We start from the raw sequence: 17681 nt of genomic DNA, 5'->3' as shown, positions 1-17681 counted from the left end.
TTTTAGATTCCACATATAAGTGATATCATAAGGTACTTGTCTTTCTGTGTCAGATTTACTTTGATTATCTTAATGTGCTCAAGGTCCGTCCATGAAGTCACAAATGGGAGGGTATTTTCTTTTCTCATAGCTTAATAATATTCCATTATGTATATGTACCACATCTTTTTTATCCATTCATCTGTTAATGGGCATTTGGGTTGTTTCCATATCTTGGCTATTGTTAATAATGCTGCAATAAACATGAGTGCATATCTCATCGAAATCTTGTTTTCATTTCTTTTAGTTACATATACAGAAATGAAATTGCTGGATCATATGGTAGATCTACTTACATTTTTTTAAAAAACCTCCATATTGATTTCCATAGTGGTTTGGCCCATTCACATTCCCACCAGCAATGTGTAAGTGTTCCCTTTCCAACACATCTTTGTCAGCACCTACTGTCTCTTTGTCTTCTTGATGATAGCCATTCTTAGAGGTGTCAGATGATATTTCATTGTGCCTTTGATTTGTTTTTCTTATGACCAGAAATGTTGAGCATCTTTTCACATGTCTGCTGGACAATTTGATGCTCTCTTTATAGAAATGTCTATTTAGTTCTTCTGACTATTTTTTTAAATAATTTGTTTGTTTTTTTTTCATTATTGAGTTGACTGAGTTTCTTCATATATTTTGGATATTAACCCTTATCCAATATATTGTTTGCAAAAGATTTATCCTATTCTGTAGGTTGCCTGTGACAATAATTTTTGCGTTTTAGAAAAATTACTCAAAGGTTAGGTTGTAAGTGAGAAAGCAGGAATGCAGGAGATTGAGTAAGTTATTTAGGTAGGAGAGAATCATCATTTTATGGTGAGAAGAGATGAAGAATTTTCAATTAATTTTTGCCAATAGCAAATAACAGACAAAACTTTATTAAATATTTATTCTTCTAGAGACACAGGGTATAATATAGGTTCAGTTAAAATAATTTTGAACAATACTTAGGTTTAGAATATTAATTTTGAGATATGATAAGGGCTTCATGATGAAAATTCCAATAATGACAACTTTATACTTAACTAAAATAAAGAGAAAAAAATTATAGGTTTCAGAATGATGTTGAAACACAATGTTGATTACATTGCTTTACATTACAGCTATGTTAACAAATATTTTTAAATGAATGTAAGTTAGTTTTTAATATGTAGTTTCCCAAAGTAAAATATATATAATACAGAAACATATAAAATAACAGTATATCAAATGAGTTAATTAAAAAAAGTAACTTATATGGCATATAAGTTCCCACTGAATGTTTGTAGTGGGTTTATATTATGATTTTTCATTCATTATGTCTGTGCTGCCTTGAACTTTTTGACTTGGCACCTTTAACTCAAACTTAACAGTGATAATGGTATCCCAGGTCACAAAATGATTTGGAGAAATCACTAATCGTCTAGAACAAAAAGTTTTTGAAATAAATACACTTGTGAAATGAAATCATGATAAATATAAATAGCAATTATTTGAGAAATAATTTTAATATTAATCCACCATCATTTTTATGGTGCTACTTCCATTCTGTAATGAAAATTGTGTGGAACCTTAGAAAATCAGTCATAATGAAATAAAGTTGGTTTCCATCTCCAAAAGCCATGTGACCCTGTACCAAAAATAACACTTGTTTTAGATGAATAATCCAGATAAATTAGTCATTTGGGATGCCAAAATTGGATTCTGAATGGTGATATGGCTAACAGAAAAAGCGTTTGGAAAAAATGAACTAATTAGACTAAGAAATTTTGCTATTGTCTAGCCACAATCCTTCTCTACTTAAAGAATCCTTTATCTACTTTCTCAGGACTAAATATCATTAAGAGTTCCTGATAGCATCTGGATTTGCTTTTGGGGTAATGGAAAATTAGATCATCCATAAATGATCACAGATAAATCTTACTTTATAAATCCAATTAAAACTGACAGCTAAGTATAGCCCCTAGATAATAATTACAGAAATAGAGCATAATTTTATTTGCTGTAAGATCTGATCATTTATTTATATGCCTCATATAGAAATTGTCAGGGGTGGGCCGGTACCATTTAGACTGCAGACTTGTCTCAATTACAAAACCATTTGTATGGGTTCCATTAAAATGTTCTTTAAGCCAATGCCAGTCTCTTGAATATCTCACATTACTAATGAGCAGCGTTTGTGCAAATGCATGTGTTTGCATGTGTTTGGAAAGGATATGTACCAAGATAAAAGGAAGACATTTTCTCTCCTATCAAAATTACGTGTTGAAAGAAGTTCAAATTCTTCAATCCTGTAAATTCAACTTTGACTCTTTGTAAATAATTCACAGTATTACCATGTATACAAATCCCCCTCTCATGGTCCAAATAAATTTCTTCACTGAACTCCAAGAAACAAAATAATTGGGTTTACATGTTATTTATATTGAATGAAGAAACTAATGCCTGGACATGTCATATCCAGTCATCCTATCCAAAGGAATTGAGAGATGGAGAGTAAGCACTGAGTACTCAGGAAGACTGAGATAAACTGTAATCAGGTAACATTAATCCACACTACTTAGTCAGTAAACATACGTACTCCATCTGATTATACTGGAAGAAACCCTAAAGACTACATATCATTCCAGACTCTGCTTTGAAAGAGCTGGACTAGAGTCCAAGGAAAAAGATTTGCCTTTGGTCCTTCACCACATAGTGGCTAAAACTTGCTAAGAATTGGTCTGTCTTATATTTGTTTTCACTCTAGTAACAATTATCCTTTAACTTAAAAACACTGATTTAAAATTATCTGCATCCAATAAAAAATTGACTTTTTCTTCCTTTCTAACCATGAGGTCTTTAGACTGTATATGTAACCATCTTAACATTTTCTTATATTGCCACAATTTTTTTCTGATTGACAGAGACAATAAACAACAGTGGCAAAAGCACAAAAAATACAGATTAATAGAAACATAACCATTTCAGTGGTGTCATAAACAGAGTCTGGGTGTTTTGAAATATTTACTGGATCAGAGAAGTTCTATGATTAAGAAACTTCATTATGCACTAATGTTTTCTAAATTTTTATGTATCCTTTGTAAACATTACTTACATTATGTTCTACAGTGGTAATGAACAAGCCCATTTCAAGTAACATTCTGAGATAGAAAATATGAAAACTTAGGTTGGGCTTACAAGAAAAAAGAAATTTATAATGAAAAAAATAATGGGGTCATGCATTGCGAAAGATGGATTAGATGTACTTTTCATCACTACTCCCAGCAAGTATACTGAATTTATATCTAAAACAAACATAAGATGACCCTGAAAGATGAAGAAAAGAAGGGAGACTGGCTAGTAACCTGAGGACCTGAGGAATGACATGGTTTTGCATTCCCTAGGTTTTCCTTTTGTTTTATACATTATGCCAGACTAGGTGACAGAGAACTTGGCAACTCAAATTACCAATAGGTATAGAAAGAAGAAAAAAAAAATTCCAAACAAAAGCCTGTTCTTTATAGCCAACATATGAGAAAAGGGGCAGCTTAGCAAGAAGAAAGCTTTTAGACAGTAACTGGTCTAGTCCAGCCAAATACTACTGCAACATCTAGTCCTACTCCACCTTCCCCAGCACAGTCCCATTAAGAGACTAAAGTTCTACTCTGATAAAGCTTCCACAAAGCTTCCCAAACCTCTGTCCCTCCCAGGAGTGGGAGGTGCGGTGGAGTACAGGTAGGGAAAGGGGTAGTATTAAGAAAAGTTGAGTGAGGAAACAGGATTTTCATTCCCACCAGGCAGTAATGAAACACCCCTTTATCTCCCTGCTATGTGGTATTAGAGAGAGCCTAGTGAAGAGTCATAGATTTCAATATGACTCTTAAGTAAGAAGGCCATTCCTGCCACTGTGGTGTCAGTTGAGACCATGTGGGGAGCAATGACAAGGAACTGCTCCCTCAGCCAGCATAGTATCAGTGGAAGCCTAATGGTATGACTTTTTACAGCATCCCACCAATAACATGAAGTCCCTCCTCCCTGGGTGGAGCATAGATTTCTATGCTGATCTGGCATAAAGAGATGTTATTCTGTTTTCTTGTTGGGAAAGATTCTGAGGAAAAGTATTAAAACAGATTATTAAATAATTTACAGTCTCATAAAAAAATATCCAAATAATCAATTTTCAATAAGAAATTATTAATCATACCATGAACCAGAAAAATTTCAACTTAAATGAGAAAAGAACTCAAGAGATGTCAAAACCAAGATGCAGAAATGTTAGAACCATCTGTAAAGGACTTTAAAGTAACTATCATAAAAATGCTCCAATGAATGAAGAACATACTGAGAACACAAGAAGCAGTAAAAAAAAGTTTCAATAAAGAAACCGTCTCAGCAAAGAAAAATGATTTCAGCTAAGATATAGAAGATATAAAGAACTAAAATGAAATTTTAGAACAGAGACATACAATAATTAAAATTAAAAACTCAATGAATGGGCTCAAAAGCAGAATGGAAAGGACAGAGTAAAGAAACACCAAACTCAAAGACAGAATAGAAATTACCTACTCTGAACAACAAAGAAAAAATAGGCTGGAAACAAAACAAAACAAAACAAAACAAAACAAAACAACCAAAAAACTGATTCTCAGGGATATCACAAAAGATCTAACATTTACAACAATGCAGTCTTGGAAACAAAGGATAAAGAAGGTGGGAATGTAAAAGAGTTTGAAGAAATAATGACCGATAATGTCCCAAATTTAGCATAAGACATAAATCTACACATTCAAGAGGCTCAGTAAACCCCAAAAAAGTTGAGCTCAAAAAATTCATAGAAAATCAGTAAAACTTAGTTGTTGAAAACTAAAATAAAACAAATAGCACATGATAAATAACACTTTACCTATAGAAGAAAAACAATTTGAATGAAAGCAGTTTCTCATCAAAAACCATGGAGTCCAGAATGTGGTACATTTTTCACCTGCTAAAAGCAAAAGATCTGCCAATTCAGAATTCGATACCCAGCAAAAAAAAAAAAAAACCAAAAAAGTGAAAAACATAAAACAAAGAAAAACAAAACTTCATGAATAAAGGGAAAATCAAGGCATTTTCAGATGAAGGAAAATAATTTATTGCCAGACAGAGTGCAAATATATGGGTATATATAATACACTTTCCTTCTCATCTTGAGTTTTCTAAATTATTTTGATGGTTGAAATAAAACTTATAATACTGTCTGATCTTAATGTATGTAGAAGAAATATGTATTATAGTTATACTATATAATAGTATAGGGAAGCTAGACAGGTTTAAAGTGAAGTAACGTTTCTACACTAGCTTGTAATGGCAACATGTTAAAACTGATACTGTAACATTTGGTATATATAATGTAATACTTAGAATAACCACTAAAAATGCTATACAAGTAAACACACTGAAAAACAGTACAGTAAATCAAAATGCAATTCTGAAATGTGTCAAAAAATGCACCAGAAGGCAAGAAAAAGAAAACAGAAACAGAAACAAAGGGAAAAAGAGAATAAACAGAAAACAAAAACTAAAACAGCAGAAATTACCCTGACTTGTAAAAAAATGAATGCAAATGGTCTAAATACATCAATTAAATAATATAGACTGATAGAGTCAATCATAATTATAAAAAAGACCCAGCTATAAACTATTTCACCTTGAATGTAATAATATAGGTAGGTTGAAAGTAAAAGATTAGACAGAATGGCCACTATCCAAAAGATAAGAAATAGCAAGTGTTGGTGAGGATGTGAAGTAAAGGATACACTCCTACACTGTTGGTGGCAATGTAAATTGGTCCAGTCACTATGGAAGCAGTATGGAGGTTTCTCAAAAAACTAAAAATAGAAATATCATATAACCCAGTAATTACACTTCTAGGAATTTACCTGAAGAAAAACAAAATATATGGTTCAAAAAGATATATGTACCCCAAACATAGTTAAAGTTGTATTCATTATTTTACAAGTGAAAATAATAAAAATTTCCATACTATAAAAACAATTTCCACAGTTATCAGAAGACTTCTCTTTCTGGTGTGAACTTTCATAAAATGAAAAATACAGAACTTCCCCAACTTGGTAAAGAATATTTACTAAAAATATCCTATAGCTAATATTATAGTTAATGCTGAAAGACTGAATGCTTTCACCCAAAGATAAGGAACAAGGTATGTCCATTCTCACCCAGCAATGCTATTTAAAACAGTAGTGGAAGTCCTAATCGTCACAATTTATGCAAAAATAAATAAATAAAAGATAATAAAAAATATATAGATTGAATAGAAAACAAACAAAATTGTCCCTATTTGTACATGAAATAATGTTCCATGTAGAAAATTCCAAAATAAACTTCTTAGAATAGGTGAGTTCAGTCACCAATACAAGGTCAAAACCCAAAAATCAATTATATATCTATGTAACAATGAATATGTGGGAACTGAAATTAAATATGGAATGACAATTACAGCTGTTCACAATAAAGGGGAAGTACTTAGGTATAAATCTAATAAAACAGAGGGCTTCTATACTGAAAAATATACAACACTGAAAGAAATCAAAGAAGTTCTAAGGAATTGGGAGAATATGCTATGTTCATAGATCAGAAGCCTTAATATAGTATAGAACTCAATTCTTCCCAAGTTGATATATAGTTTTAACAAAATTCCTATCAAAATCCTAGCAACATGATTTATAGATATATACAAGTTTATTTCAAAACATATATAAAAATGCAAAAGAACTAAAAGAACTAAAATAATTTTTATAAAGAAGAATAAAATGGGAGGAACCAGTCTGACTCATTTGAGTACCTATTCAGCTATAATAAGAATGACAGAGGGACAGACACACAGATCAGTAGACCAGAATAGAAAACCCAGAAATGGCCCCTCACAACTGATTTTTGACAAAGGTGCAAAAGGAATTCAGTACAAGAAGTATAGCCTTTTCAACAAATGGTATTGCAGTAATTGAATATTCATAGGCAAAATTTAAATTGTTTTTTTAAATAACCTTTGCCTCAACCTCGTACTGTATATAAAAACTGACTTAAAATGAACCACAGATTTGTATGGAAAACTATAAAACCTTTAGAAGAAAACACAGTAGAAAGTCTTCAGGACCTGGTGCTTGGTGAGAGTTCTTAAATATGGTACCAAAAGCAGGATATATTTTAAAACCTGTATAAACTAAACTATACTTAAAAACTTCTGCTTTATGAAAAACTTTATTAAAAGGATGAAAATAAAAGTACAGACTTGGAGAAAATATTTGCAAGCCACAAACTTGCTTTTAGTGGGACTTATATTAAGAATACATTTTTTAAAAGTTTACACTTCATAAGAAAAATGAACAATTCCATTAGAAAATGGGCAAAAAACACAGAGAAATTTCCTGGAAGAGGATTCAAAGGTGGCAAATGAAATGAAAAGACATCCAACATTATCAGTCATTAGGAAAATTCAAATCAAAACCATAATGAAAAATTTGCATGAAATATCACAACAAAACTATTAGAAGAGCAAAAATAAAACTCAGTAATGGTACAAAATGAGGTGAGGCTGTGGAGAAATGGGATCTCTAATATGTTGATAGAATGCAAAATAGTACAGCCACTCTACAATATAGTTTGTAAGTTGATTTTTAAAAATACTAAAAAGATATTTATAACATGATAGGATGATCACTTTTCTGGGTATTTGTTTCACAGAAATGAAAATCAGTTTGCACAAAAACCTGGAAATGACAGTTCAGAGCAGCTTTATTTGTAATAGACCTGAACTAGCAACAACAAAAATATCCTAAAATAGGTAAATAGTGAAACACATGATGGTATATCCATTCCAGGGACTAGTTCACAATAAAAGGGGAAAGTATTGGTATAAAAAACAACTTAGATTGATGTCAAGGGCATTATCCTATATATATATATATATACACACACACACACACATATCTATCAGTTACAGAAAATATGACAAAGGAATAAAACTAACAAGTCACAGTATGGTGTGAAAATATACAAGATAAAGGACCTTAAACCTTTCACAAGTAACTGAAAAAGGGTCATAGACTTAAATGTAAAACAAAAAACTATAAAATTCCTACATGATGATAAAGGAGAAAACCCTGGACAATGATGATGCTGTTTTTAATGCAATACAAAGACACAATCAATGAAGGAAATAGTTGATAAGCTGGACTTCATTAAAAATGAAAACTGTTATGCATAAGATAACACCAAGAGAATTTGAATACAAGTCACAGACTGGGAGAAAATATTACCTGATAATATTTTGCTACCCAAAATATACAAAGGACTCTTAAAATTCAACAATAAGAAAAAAAACCTGATTAAGAGATGAGCTAAAGACTTTAATAGAAACATCGAAGAAGATATTCAGGTGGCAAATAAGCAAGTAGAAAGACATGCCACATCAGAAATCATCAGGGAAATGGAATTGAAAATGAGATACCTCTACACACCTATTAGAAGGGTCAAAATCTGAAAAATGAACAATACCAAGTGCTGATGAAGGTGTGGAGCAACAATAACTCTTATGTATTACTGGTGGGAGAGTAAAATGGTTCAGCCACTTTGGAAGATAGTTTGGCATTTTCTTACAAAACTTACTCTTACCATATGGTCCAGCAATCACACTTCTTGGTATTTACACCAAGGAATTGAAAATGTATGTCCACACAAGACCTACACACAGATGTTTGTAACAGTTTTATTCATAATTGCCAAAGCTTGGGAATAACCAAGATGTCTTTTAGTAGGTGAATGGATAAATCCAGATACTGGAATATAATTCCGGAACTTAAAAAAATGAGCTACTAAGCCATGAACAGGTATTGAGGAAACTTAGATGAATATTACTAAGTTAAAGAAGTCAATCTGAAAAGACTATATATTGTATGATTCCAATTATATGACATTCTGGAAAAAGCAAAACTATGGAGACAATAAAAGATTAGAGTTTTCCAAGGGAGAAATGAATAGAAGAGCACAGAGAATTTTTAGCATAGTGCCAATATTGTGTATTATACCATAATTGTGTCTATATGTCATTATACATTTGTCCAAACCCATAGAATGTACAATGCCTAGAGTGAACCTTAATGTTAACTATGGATTTTTAATGATCAGTATTTGTCAATATAGTTTCATCCTTGGTTAAAAGAAATGTGCCATTTTGGCAAGTGATGTTGATAATGGGGGAGGCTATGCATACATAGTAGCAGAGTATATAAGGGAAATCTCTGTACCTTTCTCTAAATTTTGTTGTAAACTGAAAACTGCCCTAAAAAAATAAAATCTTAAAAATACATATACAGATATATGAGATAAACATCCCAGCAGTCACAATCAGAACTTCTTAGGAAATAAAATGAAATAACAATTTATATAAAATAGAGTATTAGTTTGAAGGCATAAGATTTTACATTCCTGATAGTCTAATAGAAAGTATTAAATTTAATATTTATTTTTAAATATGCATTTGAAGTCCCTAAAGTCCTTTTGGAATAAGGAGAGGAAAAATCTTCAATAAATAATGATATTGATTAGCTTTTCCAGAATCTATGCAAATATGTAATGATACAAATGTAGTTAAAGCTGCATTCATTATTTTACAAGTGAGAATAATAAAAATTTCTGTACTATAAAAACAATTTCCACAGTTATCAGAAGATTTCTCTTTCTGGTGTAAGTGTTTATTTTCAGGGCCATTGCATGGAAATGGTTTGAAGAGATCTGAGAATAGCATAGGCATCTCTGCACCCCAACCCCACTCACATCTTTTCTTACCATTTCTATTTAACAGCTAAGGTGATACAATGGTAAATGAGTGAATATATGATACTTACATAGAGCTATTCAATATGGAAATGACTTTGTTTTTCCTCTCCTTTATTCAATAGCCATTTCATGAGTGCATACCACCATGTAGCTGTCACTATATAAAGAGATGAATATTTAAGTTAGTTCTTGCCCCAAAAGAAACTAACCATATATTTATACTTCTATTTAAACTAAAGTGTCACAAAATGACAATTTCTTTTAAAAATGAGAACTATCAGTTCAACTCTGGCTTAAATTAAGAGCTCCCACAGAGAAATCACAGAAAGATATTTATGGTCAGTCATTAAATTCATTACATCCTTGTTAACCCAGGCCTCTCAATTACATAGCAGGTAAATGTAGAGACTGAATTAATGAGGAGGAGGAACTATTTTTGAAGCTACAGAAGTCAAATAAAAATACTTCTGTTTTGACCACAAATCTGTTTTTTTTTAAATCTTATTTGGAAAGCATAAGTTGGTGTCTAATTTTAGAAATGTAACCTATAATGGACTGGTTCTCTACCTGACGTGACTTTTGCACCCACTCCCCTAATCCAGAGGACATTTAGCAATGTCTCCAGAAATTTTGTTTGTCACAGCTACTGGTATCTGCTGATGATACTGGCATCTAGGGAGCAGCCTGAGATGCTGCCAGCATTTTCCAGGGCACAGGGTAGTTCCCAAAACAATTACCTGTCCTTAAATATCAAAAGGGCCTAGGCTGAGACACCTTTAATACAAAGAAAGATTTTCCCGCCCTCAACACATTTCCTGAGTTTTGTAGTTCTCACAATGACCTGCAAATCATCACTATAGGGCACTTTAAATTGGGAAGGTGCTCCAAACTTAAACTGGCTTAACTCAAATAGAGAATCAATTATGGCCCAAGTTAGAGAGCTGTTTTCTTATATGTTTTGTTTTTAAGGGTTCACTGACCGACTCTTTCAGGAATTACAAAGTGCTCTCATTAGCTCTTTCCATTAGGTCCTGGGACCTGTCTTGCCTAAAATTTCTCATGCCTAGACAGTGATAGCATAAAAGATGTATCTGAGTTTACTCACTCATTATCAGAAAACAAATACCAATTTATATTTTAATTTTTAACCTAATAACAATCTCATTTATACTGCAGAGTGACAACCAAGCTTTTATTAAACTAAGGAAGATTAAGAAGCTTCTTTTTAACATTACCTTTCCAACATCCCTGAGGTCAGAGGACATGACAAACAGGGATGTAAACCAATCTAGATAATGACATAGTTAGTTATCACAATCAGGTTCCACCTTTCTCCTTCCAAATAACTCCACACTGGTAATTGCATTCCTACAAATATTAGAAATTGAGCTTTTAAAACAAAATAAGTGTTTGTGACTCAAAAGGAAGTAGTAATTCATTCCAAAGTTAGTTCTGAAAAACTCTAACCAAGCAAGTATCCTATTACACCCACTTCAACCCTCACTATCTAAAAAGTTCAAACAATGCTGATACCTGTTCTTGATACTTTAGAAATAATTCTAAGGTACAATGTGAGATAGGAAGTTTTCTTTCTTTCATTTTGTCATTCCTTTTCACTTTAGTTTTCCCTCAGAAGAAGCCAAGACTGATAAGATTTAAGTCTCTATTTAAAAGAAATCTAGGCCCTCAAAAGCAAATACCAGAAACCCTGAAAAATCCTCTCAGATTTATGCCTTTAGAATGGTTGAGGGGAAAAACTGTCATCCCTAGTCAAAAGGACAGCAGAAGTATATATAGTAATAGGGTCTGCCCCATGGACATGTAAATAATCTCTCCAATAGTCCATGCATCTGTAAACTAGCTTTAATTATTGCTTCCTTTAGATAGGTTTTGTGAGAGTTAAGTGTCTTGTGATCAGTGAATGGAAGTTGAAATACATAAAGAAATAAATAAACTCTTTGCCTTTAAATAGAAGTGGTTCCAGTTTCCTTTTACAAGCCTGAAGGGTTGTTGTACATATTAAAACTGCTGCATAGCTCCATCCCTGGTCACAGAAATCCACCTCCCACTCCTCCACCCCAGCCCATGAAGATGTCAGATCTCTGGGAAACAGCAGTTACAAAAGGATGCTTTTCATAGCTTGTAGTAGAAAACTCTGGCACACCATCCCTCCATAAAATAGCACTAAACTGAGTCACAATGCCCGAAGCTGTGCCTTCTGCTTCTCTTCAGTGGGGTCTAGATCATTTCTACAGAAAATACTAAATAATACTGCATAGTTTTGCCCATGTATATAAGACATGCCGATTCTTCTAATACTCCTTTTTGCCCTAGATAAATTTAAGCTTTATCCATCAGTGCACCATGCGAGAAAGAGAAAACGCAGTTAACTAGATGACAGTGTTATCTAGGTATCTGGCATCAATATTAGCAAGAGTCTGTCATTTCACAATTATTTCCCTAGCATACCAGACGGTAAAGAAAATGTTTTCATTCATTCGCAAATGACTAACATTTTATTGATGTTTCAAAATGCGGTTGAATACTATTGCATTCTCAATTTCCGAGCCAGGTTTGAGAGTTAAGTTTGAATACTAATAACATCAGTAACTCCTGCTGCAAACGTCTCGGTTAATTGCCTAGCCTTGGAGCGTCAGTGGAGCAGGGAGGTGATGCCGGTTTAGGGCCTCTCTGATCAGTCAGTCTGAGTGGTCACAGGTGATGGGAACCCTTCCCTTTCCCCATTTTCCCCGCATATCATGCGCGGTGATAAAGATCAGTCTGAACACCGCTACCGCCAAGCAAAACGACTCCCTGCCTGCCTCATAAAGAGCTCAGTCTGGGGAGGTAGCCGGATGCTGACCCCTGCAGAGATTATTGCTTCTGTGCGCTTTGCGAAAAGACCCTGTTAACATTATGGAAAACGAGTTAGGGATGTGCTAGGTTTTGAATTTTTTATTTCCTTATTTGCTTTTTTTTATTTATAGGACTGGGGTCAGGCGAAGAAAATCTTCAAAGGCTGCTTAAGGGGGAAAGAGATGGAAGAAGGCAAGAGTGGATGGCGGGGGGCTCACGCATATTTTTAATTACTTGTTCTCTATTTCACTTCCTCGCTCTCTTTCCCAAACTCCTCACTTAACAAGATTGATTGGTGTAACTGCTATTGACTCCAGCTTCGGTTCTCGCAATGATCTGCAAATGGCTTGAAATAGCTAACGGATCTTGAATCGGGAAATGAGTTCCAGAAGGGAAGAAGTAGAAAAGGGTAGAGGGCGGGCCCAAGTCCAGCACCTCACTCTGCCGAGCGCCAGGACTGCAGCTCGCAGCTGCCGAGCGAGCGGTTGAGGGGCTGCGGCGTGCGAAGCAAGGGTAGACGCTCTACACTGCGGAAGAGAAAGCTTGTGGAACCTGGTTTTTTATACGTACAAAAATATAAACCTGTGACTTGTTAAATACGGTAACTGTGCCCCTACCTAGATGCGGATGCACTGATCATTCGCTCGATAGGCTCAAACGGGTTAAACTGCCTCTTACATAACTGGACTGCTTGGCTCTACACAATTAAAACACTTGATTGCAGTCTCTCCCCAACTCTGCAGCCAGGCACAACCCGCCTGGTCCCTCCCATCGCGCCTGCGTGCCGCGCGGCGCAGGCCTCGTGCGCGCGCATACTACACACTCTCGTACACGTTCGCATACACACTGTACCACACACACACACACACTTTGGTGTCAACACAGAAGCGGGGCGGGGTGCGGGGAGGCGCCCTCCAATCCATATTGACTGACCCAATAAACACGCCAGGTGCTCTACCGCAAGGCCTTACGTGCACCTCTCAGATCCCCTCAAACAGCAGCCCCCTGCCACCGTTCCTACCTATTTCCGAAAAGAGGTAAATACTGAACTAGTTGGCCGCGTGTCAACTGCAGCACGGCCGCCCAGGCGAAATTGGAAAAAATAAACAACGACACCTCACAGACCAGGCGTCATGATGGCGCCGACTACAACTTGGAGGACTTTAAAGTTACGGTGCCTCAAGAGGTAAAACGCATCGGAGAGGGAAAGCAAAGCGCCCCTCTGCTCTTCTCACCTCAGTCCGGCACGGAGACTTTTCAAGCGACGCATCACCCACTCTACTACCTATGACAGGAAGGGAAGCTTTCTGTCCACGAAGCACATCCCTTTCCCTTTACTTTGCATAATTGTGATATACTTCCTCCTGATAAATAAATTTTTTTCTTTTTCCTTCTCTTACCTTTTTTTATTCCCTTCATACCGCTCCCTCACCGCCCGCCTCCCCCCACCATGTCCGCCCGCCCGCCCTCCAGGCTGCATCCCAGTCCCCGGGCGGGGTTGCTAAGGAAACGGCCGCTTGGCAACGCGCGCGAGCCCGGGGGCCGCCGGCCGCCGCTGAGCCCCGCGCAGCTTGTGCTGCTGCGATTGCAGCCGCCGCCGCCGCGCCGCTCGCCCTGCCTCCGCCGCCGCGCCTCCTCCCGCACTCGCCGGCGCGCTCGCCTCCTCGCTAGATGGTGTGCGAGCCGCCCGAGAATTAGACACACTCCGGACGCGGCCAAAAGCTACCGGGAGGAGGTGTAGTGTGGTGCCAGGGGGTGGGAGGGGCGGGAGGGAGGGAGAGCGGAGAGGAGCAGGAGGGAGGCAAAAGGAGAAACAACACCCCACAACTAGAAGGGGAAAAAGGAAAGAAAAAGAAACCCACCCACCACCAGCCCCCCACCCCCAAACAAAAAAATAAAATAAAAAGAAAAGGAAAGGAAAAAGAAAAAAAAAGCAAAGAAAAAAAGAAAGAGAAAAAATCGTGTGGCGCGCCGCCTGGTTCCCGGGAAGACTCGCCAGCACCAGGGGGTGGGGAGTGCGAGCTGAACGCCGCTGGAGAGTGAGCAGCCCTAGCAGGGATGGACATGATGCTGTTGGTGCAGGGCGCTTGCTGCTCGAACCAGTGGCTGGCGGCGGTGCTCCTCAGCCTGTGCTGCCTGCTGCCCTCCTGCCTCCCGGCTGGACAGAGTGTGGACTTCCCCTGGGCGGCCGTGGACAACATGATGGTCAGAAAAGGGGACACGGCGGTGCTTAGGTAGGAAGAACGGCGTGCTTTTCGTACTTGTCTCAGTCTTTCTCTCTGTCTCTCTTTCTGCCTTTCTTGCCTCTTTTAAACCGAGTAATAACGCTGGTGGTGATCACCATCAAAAGACCACATTTGAAGAAATCCAGATGCTGATTCTGCCCTGAGCTCTGGCCCCTTTACTCTGGGGCAGGTAGCAAAAGCTGGACTCGTGATGCTAAAGCACTTTGCGGAGCGCCAAGTAGCCAGGGGATGAGTGAAGTGTGAGGTTTAGGAGGGGCAGGTGTCACTGAAACCCAATTCACAAGGTCTCTGTTTCACTGACACAGGGTACTCTTGGAGAGTCTGACAAGTTTATCAGGTTTGTTTCCGTTTTACTCTAGGCTTCAGCGACTTTTTCTAACTACTGCCTCCCTGTTCCCATTTATTTTTCTTCTCACTTGGACGCTTAGGCTCAGTTTCTCCCTCTTCGGCGTTCTTTCTTTCCTCTTACAACTTGTTCCCTGCTCTCGTTTCTTCCTCCGTCTCTTTTTCCATTTTTTCCCACTTCTTTCTTACTTTTTTCCCTCCATTGCCTCCTTTCATCCTTTTTGCCTTTTCTCTCTAGGCTTTCCTCCCTTTTCTATTTTCTCCTCTGTTTTCTCTCCACCACTCTAATTTCTGGTCTTCTTATTTAAGCCTCTTCCCTCCACCCTCACCTTTCCTCATTCCCCGTATTTCTTCCTCATTAATGCCCCTGTTCTGTGTGTTGTCTTCCGTTTCGATTCACATTTCCCATTCTCTTTCTATAGCCTTTCCCATCACTGTCACAATCCCATGAGTGTTTGGACCTCTAGCTTCTTCCAGTACCGTTTTCTCACCCTCACAAATCTCTTTTTCCTAAACACCCGCCTTCACATATTCTCTATTTCACATCCTCACACACACTGGCACTTCCATGCTCTAACAACCACTTTCACATTCAGATTCTCTTTTACTGCTTAAAAGGCACACACTCCTTCACAGCTCCACACACTGTCACTCACACATGTGTACATATGGTCCCTCTCTCTCCCTCCCCTCTCCGTTTCTCTCTATTCCCTCTTTCTTCCCTCTTTCCTCCCTCCTTCCATCTTCTGTTTTACTTGTTTATTTCATTCTCCCTCTTCCCTTCTTTTCTGTAAGCTTGAGCACTGAAATGTTTTGTCATTAATGAACATGGATAGCCTGATTTTATCCCTAAGAAACACTGCAGAGTGAGCTTCTGTAAACATTTTTTCTCCTGTGAAAATATAAATTGCTGATCATCAGTGCTTAGATCGAAACAAGGCTAAACACCCTTATATCTTCATTTCTCATTTCCCTACCTTCTCCCCCAACACTCTTACCTGACATATACCTCGAATCTCCCTGAAAGATCTTCTTTCTCTCCACTGGGTGGTATTTGGCTTATAAGTGTGGATTGCACAAAATCAGTATACATGGCATGTCTAAGGTGAAAGAGAGGGGGTTATGTGTCTCTTTGAATGATGCAACATAGTTTAAATTTAATAATCTGGAATATGGGTGTGGTATATGATTTACATCTTTTTCAACACATTTATTTAGTCCAATTTCTCATAGAAACTATTATAGTTTTTAATATACATTAATAATGTGCTTCAATAATATATGCCATCTTTGCTGTAAACAAAATGTACACTGGATCTATACAAAAGCAACAAATTGTTTTAACTTAATAAAATACCTTTTCATTGTTGGTAAAAGCAATGAACTCTTTGTCACATAGGGATATACATTAAACCCATATTTATGTTCTTCATATTAAGTTTGTTTTGAAAGTTTGAACAGAGATGGTGAGAGTGAAACACTGTCCTCAGAGGCTGCAAACACATATCATGTGAGATACAGTCTCTGTTTGTAGCAGCATATTGCTTATTGGCAATGAGCATTAACATTTTCAACCCAAAGGGTTTGTTAGACTGCTTGTCTTTTTGATGATGTATCTCAGCAGTTTATTTCTAATGAACAATCTAATACATATTGAGGCTAATTAAAATAACTGGACCTACATTCTACTTTTGAAGACCTATGTTGAGTTCACTCATTGCTTCCAATAGTGAGCTTCTTTAACTAGTGGGGACAATATCTTTCCAGTGTTGTTGTTTGGTGCAGTCCTTGTTTACTTCTGTCCTTTACTCATCCATTTTTATGCTATTTTCTGAGTTTTGTAATATCTTATGGAACTAGTGATTTTTAAACTTCTAAAAGAGAATACGTTTGTGTCTCTTTTAAGTGATGTTTCTATCAGTTACACTGGTTACATTTTTTAACAATAATTTTTTTTTTCATATGAAACAAATCTGATTTGTATTACTTTTTACACAGTTTGCTTATAGTAATTCTATAATTCTCCAGGGAGGATCCTTTTATTCACCTTTTTTACTTTGTCCACAGACTTCAAGCTATTTTTATATACACATTTACAAGAAATTTTCTCTGTTAAAAAAATATTAAGTGGAGTCAGTTATTTTTCTTTACTTTTTCTTCTGCAACTGACGTTTACTCTGTTCATAGGCCCATACAGGCAGGGCTTAATGACTAATAGAGTGTATGTAAGTCAGTGACATATTTTTCATCAAAAGTCATGTTACAAGTTATATTTTACATTTTTATTTTGAATACTTTGGAGTCATATTTGATGTCATACTCTAACTGGAAAACAAAACAAAATTTGCATTAAAAAATATCCCCTCCCATTAAAATACAAAATCTAGTTGTCAAGAGAAT

At 36.4% G+C, this 17681-nt stretch overlaps 1 protein-coding gene and 1 long non-coding RNA gene across 6 annotated transcripts in view; one reads left to right on the top strand and one right to left on the bottom strand.

Annotated features, from left to right (window-relative positions):
• LOC108390851 (uncharacterized) overlaps window positions 1-14074 on the bottom strand; it is a 136987-nt gene extending 122913 nt beyond the window's left edge. For both annotated transcript variants that reach the window (XR_012130209.1, XR_005062950.2), the window contains exons 1-2: window positions 13926-14074; window positions 9903-9991 (exon numbers count right to left, since the gene is read on the bottom strand). This is a non-coding gene — a long non-coding RNA (uncharacterized lncRNA). The remainder of the gene's footprint in view (window positions 1-9902; window positions 9992-13925) is intronic.
• Window positions 14075-14234: 160 nt separating this feature from the next.
• NEGR1 (neuronal growth regulator 1) overlaps window positions 14235-17681 on the top strand; it is a 923904-nt gene continuing 920457 nt past the window's right edge. For 2 of the 4 annotated variants that reach the window (XM_073234125.1, XM_073234126.1), the window contains exon 1: window positions 14235-14924. In XM_073234125.1, coding sequence (XP_073090226.1) covers window positions 14749-14924 — 176 coding nt within the window. In that variant the 5' untranslated portion in view covers window positions 14235-14748. The remainder of the gene's footprint in view (window positions 14925-17681) is intronic. The other 2 variants (XM_073234127.1, XM_037024383.2) reach the window with 2 other exon arrangements.

The sequence above is a fragment of the Manis javanica genome, chromosome 4 (assembly GCF_040802235.1).
Source record: "Manis javanica isolate MJ-LG chromosome 4, MJ_LKY, whole genome shotgun sequence".
Lineage (NCBI taxonomy): Eukaryota > Metazoa > Chordata > Mammalia > Pholidota > Manidae > Manis > Manis javanica.
This window is presented reverse-complemented; position numbering and strand designations above follow the sequence as displayed.